This window comes from Lipophrys pholis, assembly GCF_963383615.2.
Source record: "Lipophrys pholis genome assembly, chromosome: 3".
NCBI lineage: Eukaryota > Metazoa > Chordata > Actinopteri > Blenniiformes > Blenniidae > Lipophrys > Lipophrys pholis.
The window spans coordinates 1,759,089-1,777,473 of NC_137627.1; the positions used below are offsets into that span (position 1 = coordinate 1,759,089).

Below are 18,385 nucleotides of genomic sequence, written 5' to 3' on the forward strand. Positions count from 1 at the left end.
AAAGTCCATTATATTCAGCATTTCTGTTGTTGCCATGTAAATCAAAAACTATGACTTTGACAGAAACACACACATGGAGAACATGCAAACTCAACATCAGTCCTGTGACGGTCGCTCGAAGCGGTTCAGACCATCTTCTGCTGCTTCACGGTGAACGATGGACCATCCAGGGAGGACTTCTGCTCGTGTTCCTCTGCAGTGTTACGCAGAGCGGAAAATAGTTTCCTTTCTCTTTTTGTCCAACAATCAGGAAACTATTTTGCTCGGTCTGTTACAGTTATTGTTGCGGGCAGATGAAACTGTAATACCATCCCTCCAGGTGATGAGATTTGAAATGACAGCATTCACACTGAGAGGCCGTAATGAGTTTAATGGAAAAAGGGGGGAAAAAAAAGCAGTTTTCTAAAGTTGCATTGTATTTGAGTTAATCAATTCTATTAGATGATGGTCTTATGGCTTCTTATAGACAAAGTGGAACATAAACAGGTGTCATGCTGTGTTTTAAAGACAGTTATTGCCTTTTGAATGGAGAAGAATAAATATTTTTCCCAGTCTGACACTCCACTATGTGCTTTAGCTCCAATCAGACCAGAATCAATGAAGAAGGGTGGATGGATGGGCCACTGGTTCAGCACCGATGTGAAGGCCATTCATCAAAGTCAGCGGAACCACGGAGGCAATGAACTGATTTCTTACATACTTGATACTCCCCCTTCCGACGTTATGCACTCCACTGCCTTAAATGGCTTGACCTTTATTGAGGTGACATTTTCAGACTAAAGAAAGAATAGCCCTGGGTAGACTTCCTGCTCCACTCTTTACAATTCCCCGCAGTGGCTGGACCACTTTGTCCCACTGCATGTTGTTGTTTGCATAACACTCATATATTTTGCTCCGGCGCGAAGCCTTTGAGGGAAGCTTGGGAGTGTATGCAGATCGCTGTCAGGTGAGCACACAGGCTCTGCTCAGCCGACACTCCAGGTTTCACGTTTGTTTTTTACGGGCTTGAACATAAATGCGAGAGTTTGTGAATTTTATGGCGAATTGCCAGAGGTAAAAGACATAAATCCTTGATTTGTGATGTGCATTGATTGTGTTTTTTTTTTGTTTTTTACCTTAAGCAGTTTGTGCTTTTTACATTCCTATCCAATTATCATCGGCATTATTTTATAGTTCAGTGAGAAATACCAGCATCGGTTAAATATTTATATTTTGTCATCAGCAGTTTGAAGTTATTCTGCATAGTTTGTTGTGTTTTCATCAGAATCTTTTCCAAGTATTTTTCACCTTTTCTGCCTGTTTAAAAAAAAAAGAATCTATTTTCCACTGAGTGGCAGAGCAGAGGTGATGGAAAATCTAATTTCTCCACACAGAGATAGTATTTTGAGTTCATCTCTATATATGTTAAGCTCTTGGCTGCAGAGTGGTCAGTTCATTGTTTCCCCTACTATTGCTTTTGCATGCCACATTTTTGCGTCATACTTAATCTTTCTGACTGCATTGCGTTTACAATAAAAGAGTTTTCTGATCCCGAAGTCAAACCTTAACGGTGTTCATCTTCCAAATACTGACTGTGCTTTTGCTGGATTATGAGACCAAGTCTTTTCTGTAGCCTCTTGTGGAGGAAGATGGGATGCCCTCTTTGGGTCAGGGGAAAGAAAGAAAAGTTGCCCTAGGAAATGGGGACGACGTCAGTTTGCCAGAAAAAAACTTCCATTGGCTCCATAATGAACCAAACGAGGTCATGAATAAAGCATCATTCATACGTGTGATTGACGGTAAGTTTGAGCAGGATAATGTGGCTGCTGGTTCTGTTCTCAGTCGGGAGCTGATCTGTTCACTGGTTGGTCGACGTCCTCAATCCTCACCGGTGATCGTGATCAGAGAATAAGATAGCACTACAAGCAGCTGAAATGAGTTCCCCCACATTGAGAGAGTGAGGAGGATCGTGCTGGATGAGGGGTTAAGGTTTAAATGAGATGCTCCTTCTCGTTGGAAATGTGCTGGGCATCATCAACTGGGACGAGGCCCTGAGGTCCACCAGGACCCGTCAGAGAGATTAGAGCAGCTAAGATTATCGTTGAACACCCCAGTATGGTCAAGATCTTACATTTGGGAGGAATGGAGTATTATAATAAAATGACTAAAGTTGATGTAAAACTGAATTTAAATCAGAAATATAAAATAAATAATTAATAGATATAGACATTAAATTAAAATAGGTTGAACGTAATGAATAGGTCACTTGTAGGACAAACAAATAGATAATCAAGAAAAATAAGTAAAGTTTAGTTTGCTCCCTAATCTTCTTTCTGGACACATGAGGTTGAAGTCCTGAACGTCTTCCAACAAAGAAATGCAAACATCTTTCAAAATGAAATAATGAAAGTGATCTTAGGACATCATTTATTCTCTTTTTACCCAGTCAGCTGGTCCCGCTGTCCTCCAGTCGGGTCCTTGCTGCTGGTCACCATGGTGACGGGAAGCCTGGGACCCGGTCTAATAGGAAGTGGTTGGAGTGTGTGTGTGTGTGTGTGTGTGTGTGTGTGTGTGTGTGTGTGTGTGTGTGTGTGTGTGTGTGTGTGTGTGTGTGTGTGTGTTACACACACACACACACACGACTCTTAAGTCTCTGCCTCGTGGTAATGACACACAAATGTACCATTTCTACAGGAAAAAAAAATAAGTGCACTTAATTTTCTCTCATATCCTGATTGAGCTCCTCCAGAATGTCCACTGAGGTGAATAATTGACTTGAGAATCCTCCTTAATTGCTTTCACGTAAACAATCTGCGGTTCTGCTGGACGGGAGTAATAAAACGTCTGGTTGGTTGAATTGTATTCCCGTCACAGGAGAGAAAAAAATGAAAAGGAAGAAAAATCAGTAATACAGTGAGGCTTCTTTCATTTCCCCTGAATCAACAAGCTGTGCTGGGTTATCAGTAATATCACCAGATCTCATTCTTTGCAGGTCAGACAGGTGAGAGTGACTAACCTGTATCTGCTTGTAAGCAGCACGGCGATCCGCCGGCTCGCACGGGTGACTGAAAGGAATTGCTCTTATTCTTATTACAGTCTCCGTGCCTCTGCAGTGAAATGAGCGAGCTGTCAGTCAGCTGCAGTGAAGCCACCCTGACATGTGCCAGCTTCAGCTGCATATTAATGATGCTCCTGCCTCACACTGGAGTGTTGTTACAACCTTTTCACTCTGTTTTGCGACTCGTCGACCCGCGACTCCGCCGAGCTTCTGGGTGTCTTAATAATCCATAGCAGATATTCTTAATTGAAATGATATGATTAGCATTGGCTACAGGAGGCAGATTTCCTCCGTCTATGGGCGGCTCTCTGGGGAAAAGGGAAATGGGTTAGCTTCACCGCAAAGCCCCAATTTAAAGCAGCACATGGGAACCTGCATTGTACAGAACGATATCCTGGCCGCTGAATGAGTTTCGCTGGGTTACAAAGTGCTTCCACCTGGATAAGACTCTGTAAAAGCTGATATCTGCAGCGCTTGTGCTCCCCTGCAGTTCGGCGCATCGTCGTTATCTAACATCCACGCTTCTGATGTTGAACTGTGGCGCGTTCAGAGGACCGTGAGGAGATTTCATTAAGTAAATACAGATTGGTTCGATGGGTGTGCAAAGACTGTGACAAACATTTAGGCTGACAGTTGACATGCTGCTGTCAACTAAAACTGCAGCACAGACTTGAATGTAGTACCTGAAAGACTTCAGTCAAACCCCGTCAGCTCTCATCTTCCTGATTTTTATTAGCGCAGTAACAGAGAGGAGGGTTTTGTGCAGAGTGTTGTGTGACCAAAACAACATGGAAACATATACATATACATACATATATGTATATATATTAAAAGGCGGCACACACCCCGTACATGTCATCAGGCCATCACAGGACAGATGGAGAGAGAGAGAGAGACACAAAAAAACAGTCTCACACCTGTTGTCAATCCAGAGACACCAACAAATGAGAAACACTTAAAACCTGTAATATTCTCACTGTGAGCCGGGAGCGCCAACCATGAACCAGCTTTTAATTTGAAGGCAACGTTTACGCGACAAATGCTTTTAAGTGAAAACGCATAACTGTTTTTGTGTTTTGGGTTTGTGTTTACTCGACATTGCAGCTCGGAGCCACTGAACGTGCAACTACTTGAAAATGGCTTCCAAGGTGGAACTTTTTAAAAACACTTTGACTCAAAAATTCTACTTTTTTTTTTTTCTTCTTTCTCTCTTCCGGCAGGTTGGGCAGCTCAGTTCACCGTCTGTCCATATGAATGTCTGTGGACTCGCTGTTGTTTATAAGTATTGTTTTCTGCACTTGTGTGTTTGGTTTCATAGCAAACACAAACAGCAGCGCCCACTAGTGGCCCGATATGCAAACTGCATCACCTTTAAGTGTTTCCGCCATTGCCGAGTGAACGGACATCGCTTTCAAAAGGTTCAAAAACAGAAACCATGTTTTCGCTTGACACATGGAGTTTAACAGATATTACATTTCAAGTATTTACTCGAGTTATTTTGAAAACTGGTCAAAAACGCAACTGTGAGCAACAAAAGCACAACATAGATTTATTGCAAAAAACTAAAATTCAGACTCATCCGATCACATTTCAGTTGAAGTCGGTTGGTTCTCGGTGGTGATTTGAGCTCGATTGATGGTTGAGTGGTCCCCCGGCTAGCTCAGTTGGTAGAGCATGAGACTCACAATCTCAAGGTAGTGGGTTCGTGTCCCACGCCGGGCGCCACCCTCCCGTGGGCTCACGGTTCTTAAATGGTCCATTGTGATCTGGGTGACGGTGCTCAGACTGTCACCCCCGCGACCCGGAAACGGATAAGCGGAAGAAAATGAATGAATGAATGATGGTTGAGTTCCGTCTTTTGTTTTGTTGTTTTTTTTTTTAAATTTTCTCAATCTTAAACTCCTTACTTGCATTGCTAAACATTTCCACTGTGTCTTTAAATAATGACAATGAATATAATGTGAATTGCGAGTAGTATTTTGAATTATCTGAATACAATAAACTGGGAGTTATGAGAAATACACTTTCCAGATCCTGTGGTGACCGAATAGGAACAACATGGTCAAAAAAAGGGTTTAATTACTGTCGAGCGCTTTAATTAATCCATATTTTTAAATGAATTTCAGAACACGCTGATCATATGAAACAATAAATGATTGTAGTACTTTGCTTGATATTATAAATCACTACAGTTGTCTGGTAAACGTCTTCTTCAGTATTGTTTAATCAAACAGTGGTTCATTGTGGGTCTCGGCTCATTTGCATTTGAATTTCTGACACTTGTGTCTTCCACAAAGCTGCGGTTTTATTGCGCAGATCGCAGATACTGCTATAACGCCTCAGTGTCAGCGAGGGGGGATTCCACTGAGGAGCTCAGCCTTCCCAGCATGCCGCGCTGCTGTTGTGTTTAACTGCGGTAAACAGACCGAGGCCAGCCAGTGATCTATCATCGGAAATCATCGGGGGCAGAGAGACAGGCTCAAAGTAAATTAGTGTACAGTCACATTCTTTCACTGGCAGAGTTTGCTGCTCTTGTGGGGCTTCACGAGTCGTGGTGAGCCAGCAGGAAGTCACAAAGAATATGGGACATTAAAGTTTGACAGTGGAGTTTTGGACCAAGGGAAAATTCGTCCTGAATATTTGATTTTCTTTTTCTTTACCTCTTTGGGGTGTTTATCTTGCAGTGGCCACTACTGCAGATAAAACTCGAAATCATTTCAAGGATATGCTGCACGACCCCCCCTGGTATTTGAAAAGCTACTCATTAGTCAGCTGCATGGAGAAGTGTAAGGTACAGCACTTTTACTGCTTTGGGCTTTACTTTTTACTCAAACTTTTCGACGGCACCCCGTCAGCTTGTGACAGATTGAATGGACGAAGTCTTCGGGTCCCTGCAAAGATTATCAAACACCTCCAGACCTCGGTTGGTCTTCTGGTCACTTCACATTCACACTCCGGTCACGGAGCCACGCTGTCTTAGATGTGTGCTCAAAGGTCATTGTCATTCTGAAAGGTGAGAGCCTTCCCCTATAGGTCAGCGACAGGTTTTCTGTTAAGACCACCTCTCTCTACCCTTTGTTTGGGACTTTCTCTCCTCCGTTGGTTCTGCTGGAACCCTCCTCATTGTTTTTGTTGGAACCACATTAGGCAGGTGATGAGGCGAGCTTTTCAGCTGCCTCTTTGTTTGCCTTGTCGTATTCAGGCCAGCGCTTCGTTTTATTCTCAGCAGACAACAGGATATTTTCTCCTCAAGCCGTCTGGTTTACTGTCATTAAGTGAGCTTTAGGCAGGCTGCCATGTGTCCTTAATTTGGAAGTGAATTCTATTTCGTTATTCTCCCAAGAAGGCCAAAATAATGGAGCATTATGGGATTATGCTGGCAGGTTCATCGTTTCAGAAGCCTCTTTGGGAAGGTCATTCGATCCAAGTCTGACAAACCTAACAAATGTGGTAAAAAAAAAACAAAACAGAGGATGAAAAGTATCTTACAGCCTTTTCAATGGTTCAATCGTGGGTGAAACAAGCCTATGCAACCTTCACTGAGCACTGATCACCTCATGGACTCGCACTAATCCACCATAACATTACGAACACCAGCGAACCATCTTTTCTGCTCACGGACAAAAGCTCGCTGTATCTTGATTCATCGTATGAATACAGACCGTGAAAGCAGGGCGTCACCATCCTTCTGACTCTTTGGGTTTTAAGCAGGAGGAGTCAGAAAAGTTCCCACTTTTTAACCTTCGATGTCGGCTCTTCCCATCATTGTGAAGCAGAATTCACCTTTTTTTTTTTTTTTTTACCTTCCTGCAGGCCAGGAACGCCATTAAAAATCTGCAGTGTTCTGGATGGTTCTGACCCAGTTGTCTAACTGTCACAATATGGCCGATTTTTCCTGCTTTCAACTCAGTAACTTCAAGAAGATACTGTTCACTATTATACTGCACCAACTAACGGCTGCTCACTTTGCCTGGTCGGTCATATTGTTGTGGCTGATCAGTCAGAATCAGAATAGTTTTATTTATAGGAAATTGCCTATGATTTCTCCTGTTTAGATACTTTAAATACAAATATAATTATACAAATCTACAAATGTAAGCAGAAAAACGTGTACAGTAATAATAATACAAAAAAGAGAAGTAGTTTTTCAGTTTCCCGTGCAGAGTGTGCGTACTGGCCGCCTGTAAAAGAGACTGATTCTCTTTTCTGGAAACAATGATTACGTTTAAGTCGCATTGAATTTAGTTGGAAGTACTTTGCGCTCTCGGGAGGCTGCATCCACCGTTTCCTCTCAAACATATTTACACTTGTTTGCAGAACATGTTGATTCACTGTGTCGCAGGTTTGACTCTTTGTCCTCTTATAATAGAGAGAAAATCCTGCAGCAGCTTCGTTCTGAGTTTGGTCATTTACATTGATGAAGGGGTTTACACCGATGAAATGAGGAGCTACTCACACAGTGGATTGATTTACTGTCTTGGATTTTTCCCAGTTAAGCTCTGCTCTCCTCATGGTAAATGTGCAATCAGGTCTATATTTACATTTCGGCATATGGAAATGATTCTCTGCCTCTTCAATTATACCATTTCTCGGAACGGTTACACGAATGAGAAAAGTGACATTAATAACAAAAGAAGAGTGATGAAGTTGAGTCCAGGCCTCATGCCCTTTTTTTTTTTTTTCTTCACATTTCATACTTGTGCTGGTGGTTAATTAACAGCATGATGGCTGAAACAGGAAAGGCTTTGCTCTTATAATAACGTCTGTCAAGCCTCTCAGCCCCTAAAAAGTCTCTTCCATTAATCACTGGGTATATTTTCACGCCGCTGTCGCTGTGGATAAACACCCCTTTTTTCAATGCTAATGCCTAAAATACTCACTGGTTTCCTGCTTTCAGTATCTCGACCTGGATGACTTTGTCAGAGCTGGAGGAAATGAATAAATTTTTCTCTGCTGGACTTTGGTCGAGCTGCACATGAAGGGTTTGAACCCATTCATCTTTGATTGCGAGTCATCTGCACCGTCGCCGGAATCGTAAATCATCTTGAATCAGGAGAGAAGAGCTGAACATGGCAGGTGCTGCCCAGACCCCCGTTCCTGTCTGAAGGATATTTTTACTGCTGGTCTCATTTTGTTGAATGACTCGGCCTGATGTGGATAGTGCAAAATTACATGCGTTTTCCACATTTCTTCAGTTTCTGATACAAAAAAAAATATGAAAACGATGTATTTTCACTTGAAAAGTTGTCGTGCAAACGGGACCTAAGAGTACACAGATTTGCACACACGACACACAGGTGCACACATTTTGTTTTGCACATGGCGAAGCTACTATTTTACGATCGTGTTCCACACTTTCAAGAGATAATTTTGGAGTCCAACTTCCATTATTGTGTGAAAATGAAAGCCTCATGATCTATTTAGACTTGGCCAGCAGATGCGGCTTGTTTCACCCAACAGATGCATGAAGCAACAAGACGTTGCTCCAGCGGAGTGTGTGTTTGGCGGTGTGTGTTTGGCGGTGTGTGTTTGGCAGTGTGTGTTTGGCTGCGTGCGGCAGGACAAACGACGTGGCTTTAGGCACGTGGCTGTGGGAACAAGCAGTTTGGCAGCGAGGCTCGTCTGCGCACAGATAGCCAGCTTCCCATCAGTCTGTCAATTCTTCATGCCGGTTAACACGCTGACTATATTTGGGGAGACGTTAGAGCTTGTTTGGCTTCGTGGGATTCATTTGCACATTTCTGGGAACCGAGCTGAGTCAGAGAAGGAATCATTGGCACCCTGTGAGTTTTCACACCGTGAATCCCAGTTTTGGAGTGTGCCCTCCCCACCAGTCCCTCCCTGCACTCATTGATGTAAATGTTTGGTTTTCAGAGTGAAATTGACCATGGAGAATGGTTTGTAGACTGTTCTTTTCAATTTCTGCCTTCAGAAGTAAAAAAAAAAAATCTCATGATTGAAACTGTAGAGTTCTGATCTATAGACTATCAACATCAGTTGAATTTAATAAGTCCAACATGGGAGAAGAGCGATGGGGCGGCTGTGGCTCGGTTTGTAGGGTGGTCTTCTCTCAATCGGCAGGTGGTGGGCTCGATTCCCCTTCTCCCACGTGTCGAAGTGTCCTTGAGCAAGACACTGAACTCCAAGCCCCTTCCAGTCCGTTGGTGTGTGACTGGATGAATGTGATTAACAGTGTGAAGCGCTCTGGGGACAGATCGCGCAGTGGAAAGCGAGATACAAGGGAAATCCATTGATTCAAACAAAATATCTTGCATTAATTTTTCTTCTTCCCATTCTGAACAAATACTCATAGCTTGAGCGTCTCCACGACAAACATCATTGTTATGTAAGTGCAAAGAGATGTGATGATGATTGAAGTGAGGCTGGATTCACACATTCACGGACTGGCCTCCTTATGCTTCATGCTGCTCCGGCTCTTTCCCAGTGATTAACTGTCCATCACAGTAATGCGGAGCGGGTATCCAGGCCTATTTTCCACCTGCTTGCTTTGATGCTCAGCAGCGAGCCGATGTCAGCACAGTTCATATATACACCCAAACCTCCTCTAGCAGGCTAATTTCATGCTTTTTGGACTTGAAGAACGGCCTTATTGATTGTTGTTCTCTGGTTAGTTTTTTTTTTTATTGTGACCATTCGCGACTCAAAAGGGGCCGTGAGGCGATTGGGACTCCGCTTCCGTCCTCGTTTCATTAAAGTGAAATTATGCCGGGTATTTTCACGGTCGCTTAAATTCCGATCAGAATCTTGACTTGTCCCCCTCCAGTGCAGCCCAGCACTTCTCCATTAACTCTGGAAACATCGAGGGAAAGCGCCTGATTGGTTGATTTTAGCTCGACTCCTGATCAACAAGAAGCATCAAAGCAGTTTTCTGACACAGTGACATATCAAACCTTTACGTTCGGACCTTCAATGAACTGAAAATCCATATAAATGACCCTTTTTGATTTTGACATTGTCAATTTTAGACCAGAAATTTGCAAACTTGTAATATATTTTCCTCCTTTCCTATTATTTCTTTGTATTTGCATCTTTCTGTTTTGGACTCAAAGTGGGACGATCCCCAGGTCGAGTCCAACTGAGGACATTTCTGAGTAGATTTCACATTTTCTCTCCAAAAACATGCGTCTGAAGTTAATCTGTTGTTTGGTTCTTCTATCACTATTTATTACTTGTAAATACTCTAGAACAAATAAAAGATAATGGAAAACAGAGGTGAAACAAGGGTGAAACAGCAGGTGAAATCAATGATCATTCACACTTTTAATGTCATTGTTGTTGCTTATAACACTGAATGACTTTAACAGACACATAAAGGATATAAAAACAAACTTTGCCCCAGGGATAAATAAAGTATTTCAGTTTTAATTTTACACGCATTCTCCATCTGTCCCACTTGCGGTTGCAGTTGGTGGGCGGCGAGTTCGATCTGGAGACAAACTTCATCATCCAGGATGCGGAGAGCATCGGCTGCATGGCGGAGCTGCTGGAGAGCTGCGACGTCACCTGCCAGGCGGAGATCTGGAGCATGTTCACCGCCATCCTCCGGAAGAGTGTCCGAAACCTGCAGACCAGCACCGAGGTGGGGCTCATCCAGCAGGTGCTGCTCAAGATGAGCTCCGTGGATGACATGATCGCAGGTGTGGAGGCTTTAGTTTCGATAAGCATGACTCGCTCTGGTTTTCATTCTACACCTGGTAGTCGGGCCAGAGAGTTTGCATGTTCTCCCTGTACATCTGTGGGGTGTTTTCAGGCTCCGCGCTCTCCTCTGCTGCTCATGCACAGTATCAGCATTTCACAAAAGGTTGAGTTTTTCCCGTTTACACGGAGACCAGGTCAAAGCATTTTTTCAGAAAGGTTCCGTAGACCCCATGTACAGGGACATGGAGGGTTTTCAGAAAGTCGCTTTTTCTCCCGTTCACATGGAGACGGGGCATTTTCAGAAAGTTGTGCGTTCTCCCGATGTGTTCCGAGCCTCTGCCTTCACCCACAGTCACCTACAATTGGATAAAGAGATATTAAAGATGAACGTATGGATGAAAGAAAAGTGGCACTTCCCTCAGTTCTCTGCTCTGTGTGCTCATGACACTGAGTGTGTCTGCCAGTAAAAAGGCAGCTGTGGTTTTAAAAGGCAACCTGGTAAAGGAAAAGAAGCGATAGAAACATTTTGAAAGAGCAAAGTTTCACTTCTCAGATATAAAGAAACTGCCAGTCATCCACCACACAAGTATATACCTGTCCTCGTGAAAAAAGATTAGAAACTCTGAAGTAACCACAACAAAGCGGGAGAAAGAGCTAAACATTTATGGAAGAGTGGACATTTGACATCTTTAAACATTTTGAGATTGTGGTTTTGGAATTGGTTTAGTTTAGAAGTATTCCATCATAAGGAGCAATGATTTATTGTAAATTCAATCAGTGAATTACATTTCTTCCTGAACCTTCCACAGCTGAGTTTCTGAAGGTTAAATTTACTTTTAATGCTTCAGTCTCCCAAGACATTTAATTCATCAAGAATATTGAGCATCAATTGAGAAATAAACTGCAGTTGTTTCCTCAATCCACCTGAAGCAGGTGACAAAACAATTTTAGATGAAATATGAAAGTCGATGCCGCAATTAGACCAGAATTATGCATCGACTTTTAATCAGGAGACCCTGATAATCATTGTGCCTGTTGGTCTGATGAGTTTCCACATGATAGTCTTAGAGAGGACATTATTATTCATATTATCATTGCCATCTCTGGGGACTAATAAGTGACTTATTTTCAGGATTTTTATGTCCAAGTTCTACATTTTCTTTGTGGTTTAACATCTTTATATTATATTACTGACTTCAGGCTATCAGATTGTCGGCATCTTTTCTAACTTAGCATTCAAACGTATCTAATTTGATATCCAAGCACATTTTATCCGTGCCTTTATGTGCCTGGAATTTCAACAATTCTCTCTGTAGATGTCTCTTTGTTTGTCTAATTGCTGTCGAAGTGTTTCTGTATTTGATACGAGGAGATGTCACGGACAATGACCCGTAAACTAAAGTGAAGCTGTGTCCGTTGGAGCAGAAACTGAAGCGTGTGAAGTTCTGTGCACGGTGATATCATTGAATTGCCTCTGATTATATTTGATTATAATCCCACATTGAATGTGTGTGTGTGTCCTGTGGGTTTCACAGACCTGCTGGTGGACATGCTGGGAGTGCTGGCCAGCTACAGCATCACAGTGAAGGAGCTGAAGCTGCTCTTCAGCCGGCTACGAGGGGAAGGAGGCGTCTGGGTAAGTGATGCCAGAACGAGACGCGGGTGTACGAAGGTTTGGATTCGCCTCCAGACGCCATCAGCACAGATCTGTCTGTGGGCTTGTTCTGTTATTGACTATGTGCAGAATGAATGAACGAGATGACTGACAAGATATTGAGTGTCTGCGGTCCAGCCCGTCCCCGAGAAAGCCTTCACTGTCTTGTTAATAGTCTTTTCTTTTTTCTTTTTATCTCCACCATCTGTGCAGCCCAAGCATGCAGTCAAAATGTTGTCGGTGCTGAATCAGATGCCCCAGAGACACGGTCCAGATGCCTTCTTCAACTTCCCTGGTCGCAGCGCCGCGGTAAGCTCGCCTGTTTCTCACTCCTGAGTTCGGATTAGAAAAGGACAGTTTGACAGGCTGAATTAGCTCAAAGCGCAGTGGAGGGGAGCTTCAACGTAAAACTGTACCATACCAACAACGAGGTACAGGACAGGAACTCCACACACCTGGAACTCGTCATCTCTGGTTTTTAAAACTTGTTTCCCTTTTCACTCTTTTATGATTGGATCCATTTATCTTTTTTTATTTTCTGCTTGAGAATTGTACAGAAATCTGAAATGATTTAATACATCTTCTCCTTGTTTTATGTTGTATTCTTTCCTTTTAATATTGCACGCATTGTTGTCTCCTGGAGGCCATGATATATGAGCACAAAGCTCTATTACTGCTCCTCTTTATAGTTTATGAAATCATAAACAGTCTTTTAAAAATGCCTCTGCAGCATTTATGAATAAGTTATTGCATTTGTTTATCTGCGTTAGTCTTTAGCTCAGGGGTGTGAAACTCATTTTACTCCATGGTACAGCCCAATTTCATCTTGAGTGGACTGGACCAGTAAAATAGTTCCAAAATAACCTTTAAATTTAAAGTTCAACGTTTTTATTTGTTGTGTATAAGTGATGTAAATGTCTATCTTTTCACAATAACAAATCATTTCTACCGAAAAGTGCTACAATCTCAACATAAATCTAATTTTAATGAAACATTTTCGTGCAAAATATCGTGAAATGCCCAAAAATCAGTTGCATTATACATTTTTTTACAAACTCACCCTGACAGTCTCAAGTCAAAACAAATAGTTTTTGCGTTTCTTGTCTTTTCAGAAAAGTTTTGTGTTTTCACGACAACGTTTCAAAAACGATATCCATTTACAGGAAAACGCTTAAAACAATATAGTTAACAGGCCACGGGGTGGCGCTGTTGTTTGTTTTGGTAATGAAACAATACGTTATAAACGTTTAACAGTGGCGAGTACAGCGACATTCGTACGGACGACTAAATTGGATTGATATTACAGGAGACGACAGGCGACCCAGGAGAATCTGGACTGGGAGTCACGACACTGTTTCCACCGGCATCGTTGTTATTTTCCATCAACTGGTCAGGCTTACTGGCAGCGGCTCTGCGGTGTACACGAAGAATGAGCCCAAACATTTCCAGAAAGTTACATTTTCCTATTTACAATGGAGTCGGCGTGTTTTTTGAAAAGTCACATCTTAGGAGCCGTTCTCAAGCAGTTTTGTTTTCAGTGAATCGGAGCACCGTTGTCATGTAAATAGACACAAACGTTTGGTGTTTTTACTTGAAAAAGCAACGAGGCAGCTTCTTTCACGCCAACTTCTGAGCTGATGGTTTCTTAAAGTACTAAATACTATTACCAATACTTCTTATTTCTTTAGATTTCCGTCATCCAATACACCAAACGAGCTGTAGCCCACATACTCTGCTGCTCATCCCACAAATGTGGATTCCTTACAAACGTGACACAATTTCAAAGGGAAATAAACTTTGCATCAGGATCCGAGCCAAGAAACCTTCAAGCCTCGTTTCTATGACTTCTGGATGAGAGATTGTTTGTTCATCACAAAACACTCCCATTGAAACCAGATGTATTGCAGATTACCTTTTTTTTTTTTTTTTTTTCTCATTAACTGTTACATTTTTCAAGGTCAGACATCCAGGGTAAATCTCTTTTTCCTGGCTTGCTGCATTTTTAATCACCATACCGCAGGTTGCTGATTAAAACGACTAAATGAGCCATCACAGTCAAGTCATTACACCTCATTTTTCACCGTTGGTTAAAGAGTTGTTTTAAATCTACTCCATTTAAGATTAGTGGAAAATGTGCACAAACATATTGCTCTAAAATATGCAGTAGTGCAATTGACTTTATAAAGTGACAAACTGGCCTCCAGAGGCAGTAACAATATATATTTAAAGAGCGACTTCTCATAATATTATCCTGTCCTGTGCTGTGTGTTTTTTTTTTTTGTCTTTTCCGATGCAGGCAATTGCGTTACCTCCTATTGCTAAGTGGCCTTATCAGAATGGGTTTACATTCAACACCTGGTTCAGGATGGATCCACTGAATAACATCAATGTTGACAAGGACAAGCCATATCTGTACTGGTGAGTACACAACCACGGACCTCTTTGGATTTACATTCCTATCTCTCTCTCTCACCGGAGCTGTAAGTCAACACCAAAGAGCAGAAAATTATACTTTCCTGCTTTTTTTTATCAATCTAATTGCTTTAGCTCTGTATTAGGACTCGTGCCCTTCTCTGCAGAGGCCTATAAAGCTACCAGCAGCTTTATTGACAAAGCACTGCGCCGTGTGATTCTGCCTAACCCGCAGTGATTTCTCCTCCTAAGAAGATTAGGACTGCAACTTGTTTTTCCAAGGTTAAACTATTTTTTTTTTTTTTTCCACACGTGGGCAAAAATGGTGTAGTGTGGCTTGTGAAAGGGCTTCAATTTCCCACGTAATTCTCGTGAATTGTAATCGACAAGTGGGAATTAGGAGAGATTATTAAGATTAGAAACCGCGGAGGCATGAACTACAGCAGTAATCTACAAGGGAGGCAGATCGCTGCGGCGGGACTCGCCACCCAGTTATTAATTTAGATTTGAATATCTGCCACATAAGGCTCACGCTCCAGCTCTTGGAGGCGCTTGTGGGTAATTAGTGTTAAAATCAATAACCCAAAAGAGCAGCGATGTTTGGCTGCCGTGCTTTCTGTTAATGAGAGGGAGTGAGGGAGAAAATCACACAATACTATGAGACATATGAGAGAAAGGCATGATAATTCAGATGAAAAGGAAGGATAGGGAGGATATTTGGTCAAAGACAACAGTTAATTCGGTGTGTTATTGGCGGGCGGCCGTCATTTCACCGGGATCTGACGGTGTGAACGGCAGACGCTCCTCACCTTCTCTCATGTGTCACATCAAAAGGCATTGTGGGCCTAAGATGTTGGTATTCATGTGGCGGCTTTTCTGCACTCAGTCTCAAAAAAAAAAAAAAAAGAACAGAAGAAAAAAGGTGAGATATGACAAGCTAATCCTGTTTATGCATTGCTCTGAGTGTCTCACAGCTCAGTGGCGGAGCATGTTCACAAATAATGATAATAATAATAAAAAAAAGAAAAAGGGGGATTGTATCTTCAGAGGCGAGCCCAGCTCGTCCACTGAAGCATCGTGGCTGCTGCAGTGGGAGCGTAGTGCTGGGCTCTATATCTCTGTGACCCTGCCTCCAACCCACAATGTAAAGGCCTGTACTCTCTTTATCTGCTCTAACAAAGAGGCCTGTTTGTTTTAGATGATCCCAGTGGGCGGCGGCGGTGGGGGTCTTTGAAGATGGAAGACTGCTATAGAGCTCATGGCTGTAGGAGTGTATTGAGTATGTGTCGGCGGGGAAAAAAGATGTTCAGTCCGAGCAGAGAGAGAGAACCGAGAACTACTGCGGTGCTGCGCAGTTCTGTGTGTTTGAGTCAGCTCCTGTTATAGGTTATAGAGATATTGAGAGCAGAACCAAAGCGCGGTCACCACTAAGTCGCCCGTCCCTTTGTAGTCATTTGTTCGCCTGTGAAATGTCTAGTCATGCTTCAGCTGCTTCCTTTTTCTCGTCTGTTGTATATAATGTCATATTTCTCTAAAGAATCTGAGCTGTTCTGGTTATCTGCTGCATTTATTACACAGCAGGACGCTACTTAGATCCATTCATCACTTTTTCTTGCAGAATATGTGGTATCTTAAGAATGAAATCTAAGAAATGCAGAATACATAACCTTCCTCTGAAGTTGGTTTGTAATTATATTACATGCTTCTTGCTGATAAAGTGAATCTGGATGTCTGTTTGCAGCTTTCGCACCAGTAAGGGCATCGGCTACTCTGCACACTTTGTGGGAAACTGCCTGATTGTGACGTCGCTCAAGTCAAAGGGAAAAGGTTTCCAGCACTGTGTGAAGTACGACTTCCAGCCCAGGAAGGTATGGCTTTCACTGTGTCTCAACGCTCTCATTATATCAAATTATATAGCCAGTATTGGCTTTATGTTTATTTCCAGGCTGTGATTTGTGATAAATGTAGAAGGAGGGACGTTTTGGAGGAGTAAACATGATGACATCTCATAAAAGAGCAATAAATCCGGTCTAAAAAGATCACATTTTAGTAAGAATTCAGAAAAATAATGCTTTTATGCATCCAAACTCAAATGCAAGACCATAATGAATGACACCAACAAGAGCTTTTTATTTTTTTGCATGGTATCTTGTTTATGGGTCAGAATTTCAGAATTGTGAGTTTAAAGTTGTTCGAGTGTCGTTAGTGCCGAGTGAGACGTAACTGCTCTGGTTGACAGCGATTACTCAGGTTGAAGTAGAGTACTCAGATCAAATACCTTCTATTTAGCGTGTGTTGTCTGCTGGTGGTAAAGCTTTTATTGCCATGCAGGCGAGATCAATTTCATCTTCATCCCTCCAGCGAATCGCACCCTGCTTATTTCCCCTGTGCCCCATGTGCCTCCTCCATGGCACCATCAACTTTCACCCTTACCCTTTGGTAAATACGACATTCCGAACTGAGAAGATTCTAACTTTCTTGCCTTCATACCTATTTATTTATCCATGGACATATGATCGTCTGTTTATTGGTGTAACATCAAAAGTATAATATCATGCATCTATTACAAGAGTAAAATATCAATACAAATCAAGTAAAGTCTAGGTTCACTTTACTCATGTTGCCTGGCTGATTTACAACCTGGATACAGATGCATGCCTTTTATGGAAAAACGATGTCATCGGACTGATATTTAATGTCTAAATTTACCACAGATGTAAGAAGATAACTAAGACGGGGAGAATTTCTTCAGCACCATCTGGTTTTGAACTTGTTCACGTGCCTGACAGCTGTTTTAAATTGATTTCAGTCACCTCCGACTTCCTAACGCCACCTGCTCTGTTTCCTAGCACGACTTTATATGGTGGCAAGAAAACCTGTTAACCCTGTAACATGAATTAAACGTGACCTGAGCTTCATGAAGGTTGTTAACCCAATTCAACACAAACAATAATAGAAGGACCTTTTTCTTTAATTAAACACTTCACACCATCAACAGAGTGAGTTTATAAAAAACATTGCTGCATGAGATAAAAAAAAAAAAAGTGTTGAACTAAAGAACTGAAAATAGGTGTCAAGTGGGCTGGCAGGATGCCAAACTGATGGAAAATAAGTCCAGAGCTTGGTGTATTTTAGACCAAACTGCTGTTTTACAATCTGATCGTGGTTGTCATGAAGGAGCATCCAAATCATTCAGTTCTGCACCCGGTGGGATGACCTCCTGCCCGGATGAGCTGAACTTCAGCCACAGCTCGCTGTGCATGCCGGCGGTGGGAAGAACTATCCAGGATATCACAGATTTAGTCCCTCATCCTCTCCTCAGCCACCGTCTCCTCAGCCACCGTCTCCTCAGCCACCGTCTCCACACCGTCCAGGTCCAGTCCCACCACAGGGCGAGCGGTCGGCCCTTTAATAACTGCTTCAACAACTTCAACCTTCCATTTTAGGAGCTTTGGATGATTCTTTCTTACAGAAGTTCATCTCATGTTTACTAAGACCCTGTTTACACTACTACAAAGTGAAAACACGATACTGTTGCTGTGGTGTGGGTGTCGCTTGCAGCCACCGAAAACACAACTTACTAAAGACGGCTCCCACTTTGGAACTTTTCAAAAACGCTATGA

The 18,385-nt window shown here is 42.4% G+C and overlaps 1 protein-coding gene across 3 annotated transcripts in view; it reads left to right on the top strand.

Annotated features, from left to right (window-relative positions):
* Positions 1-18,385, top strand: part of LOC308107712 (neurobeachin-like) — a gene marked incomplete at its 5' end in the record, with an annotated part of 250,933 nt that overhangs the window by 50,069 nt on the left and 182,479 nt on the right. For all 3 annotated transcript variants that reach the window (XM_080460195.1, XM_080460196.1, XM_080460197.1), the window contains 5 exons: positions 10,464-10,695; positions 12,232-12,332; positions 12,564-12,659; positions 14,647-14,768; positions 16,504-16,630. In XM_080460195.1, coding sequence (XP_080316321.1) covers positions 10,464-10,695; positions 12,232-12,332; positions 12,564-12,659; positions 14,647-14,768; positions 16,504-16,630 — 678 coding nt within the window. The remainder of the gene's footprint in view (positions 1-10,463; positions 10,696-12,231; positions 12,333-12,563; positions 12,660-14,646; positions 14,769-16,503; positions 16,631-18,385) is intronic.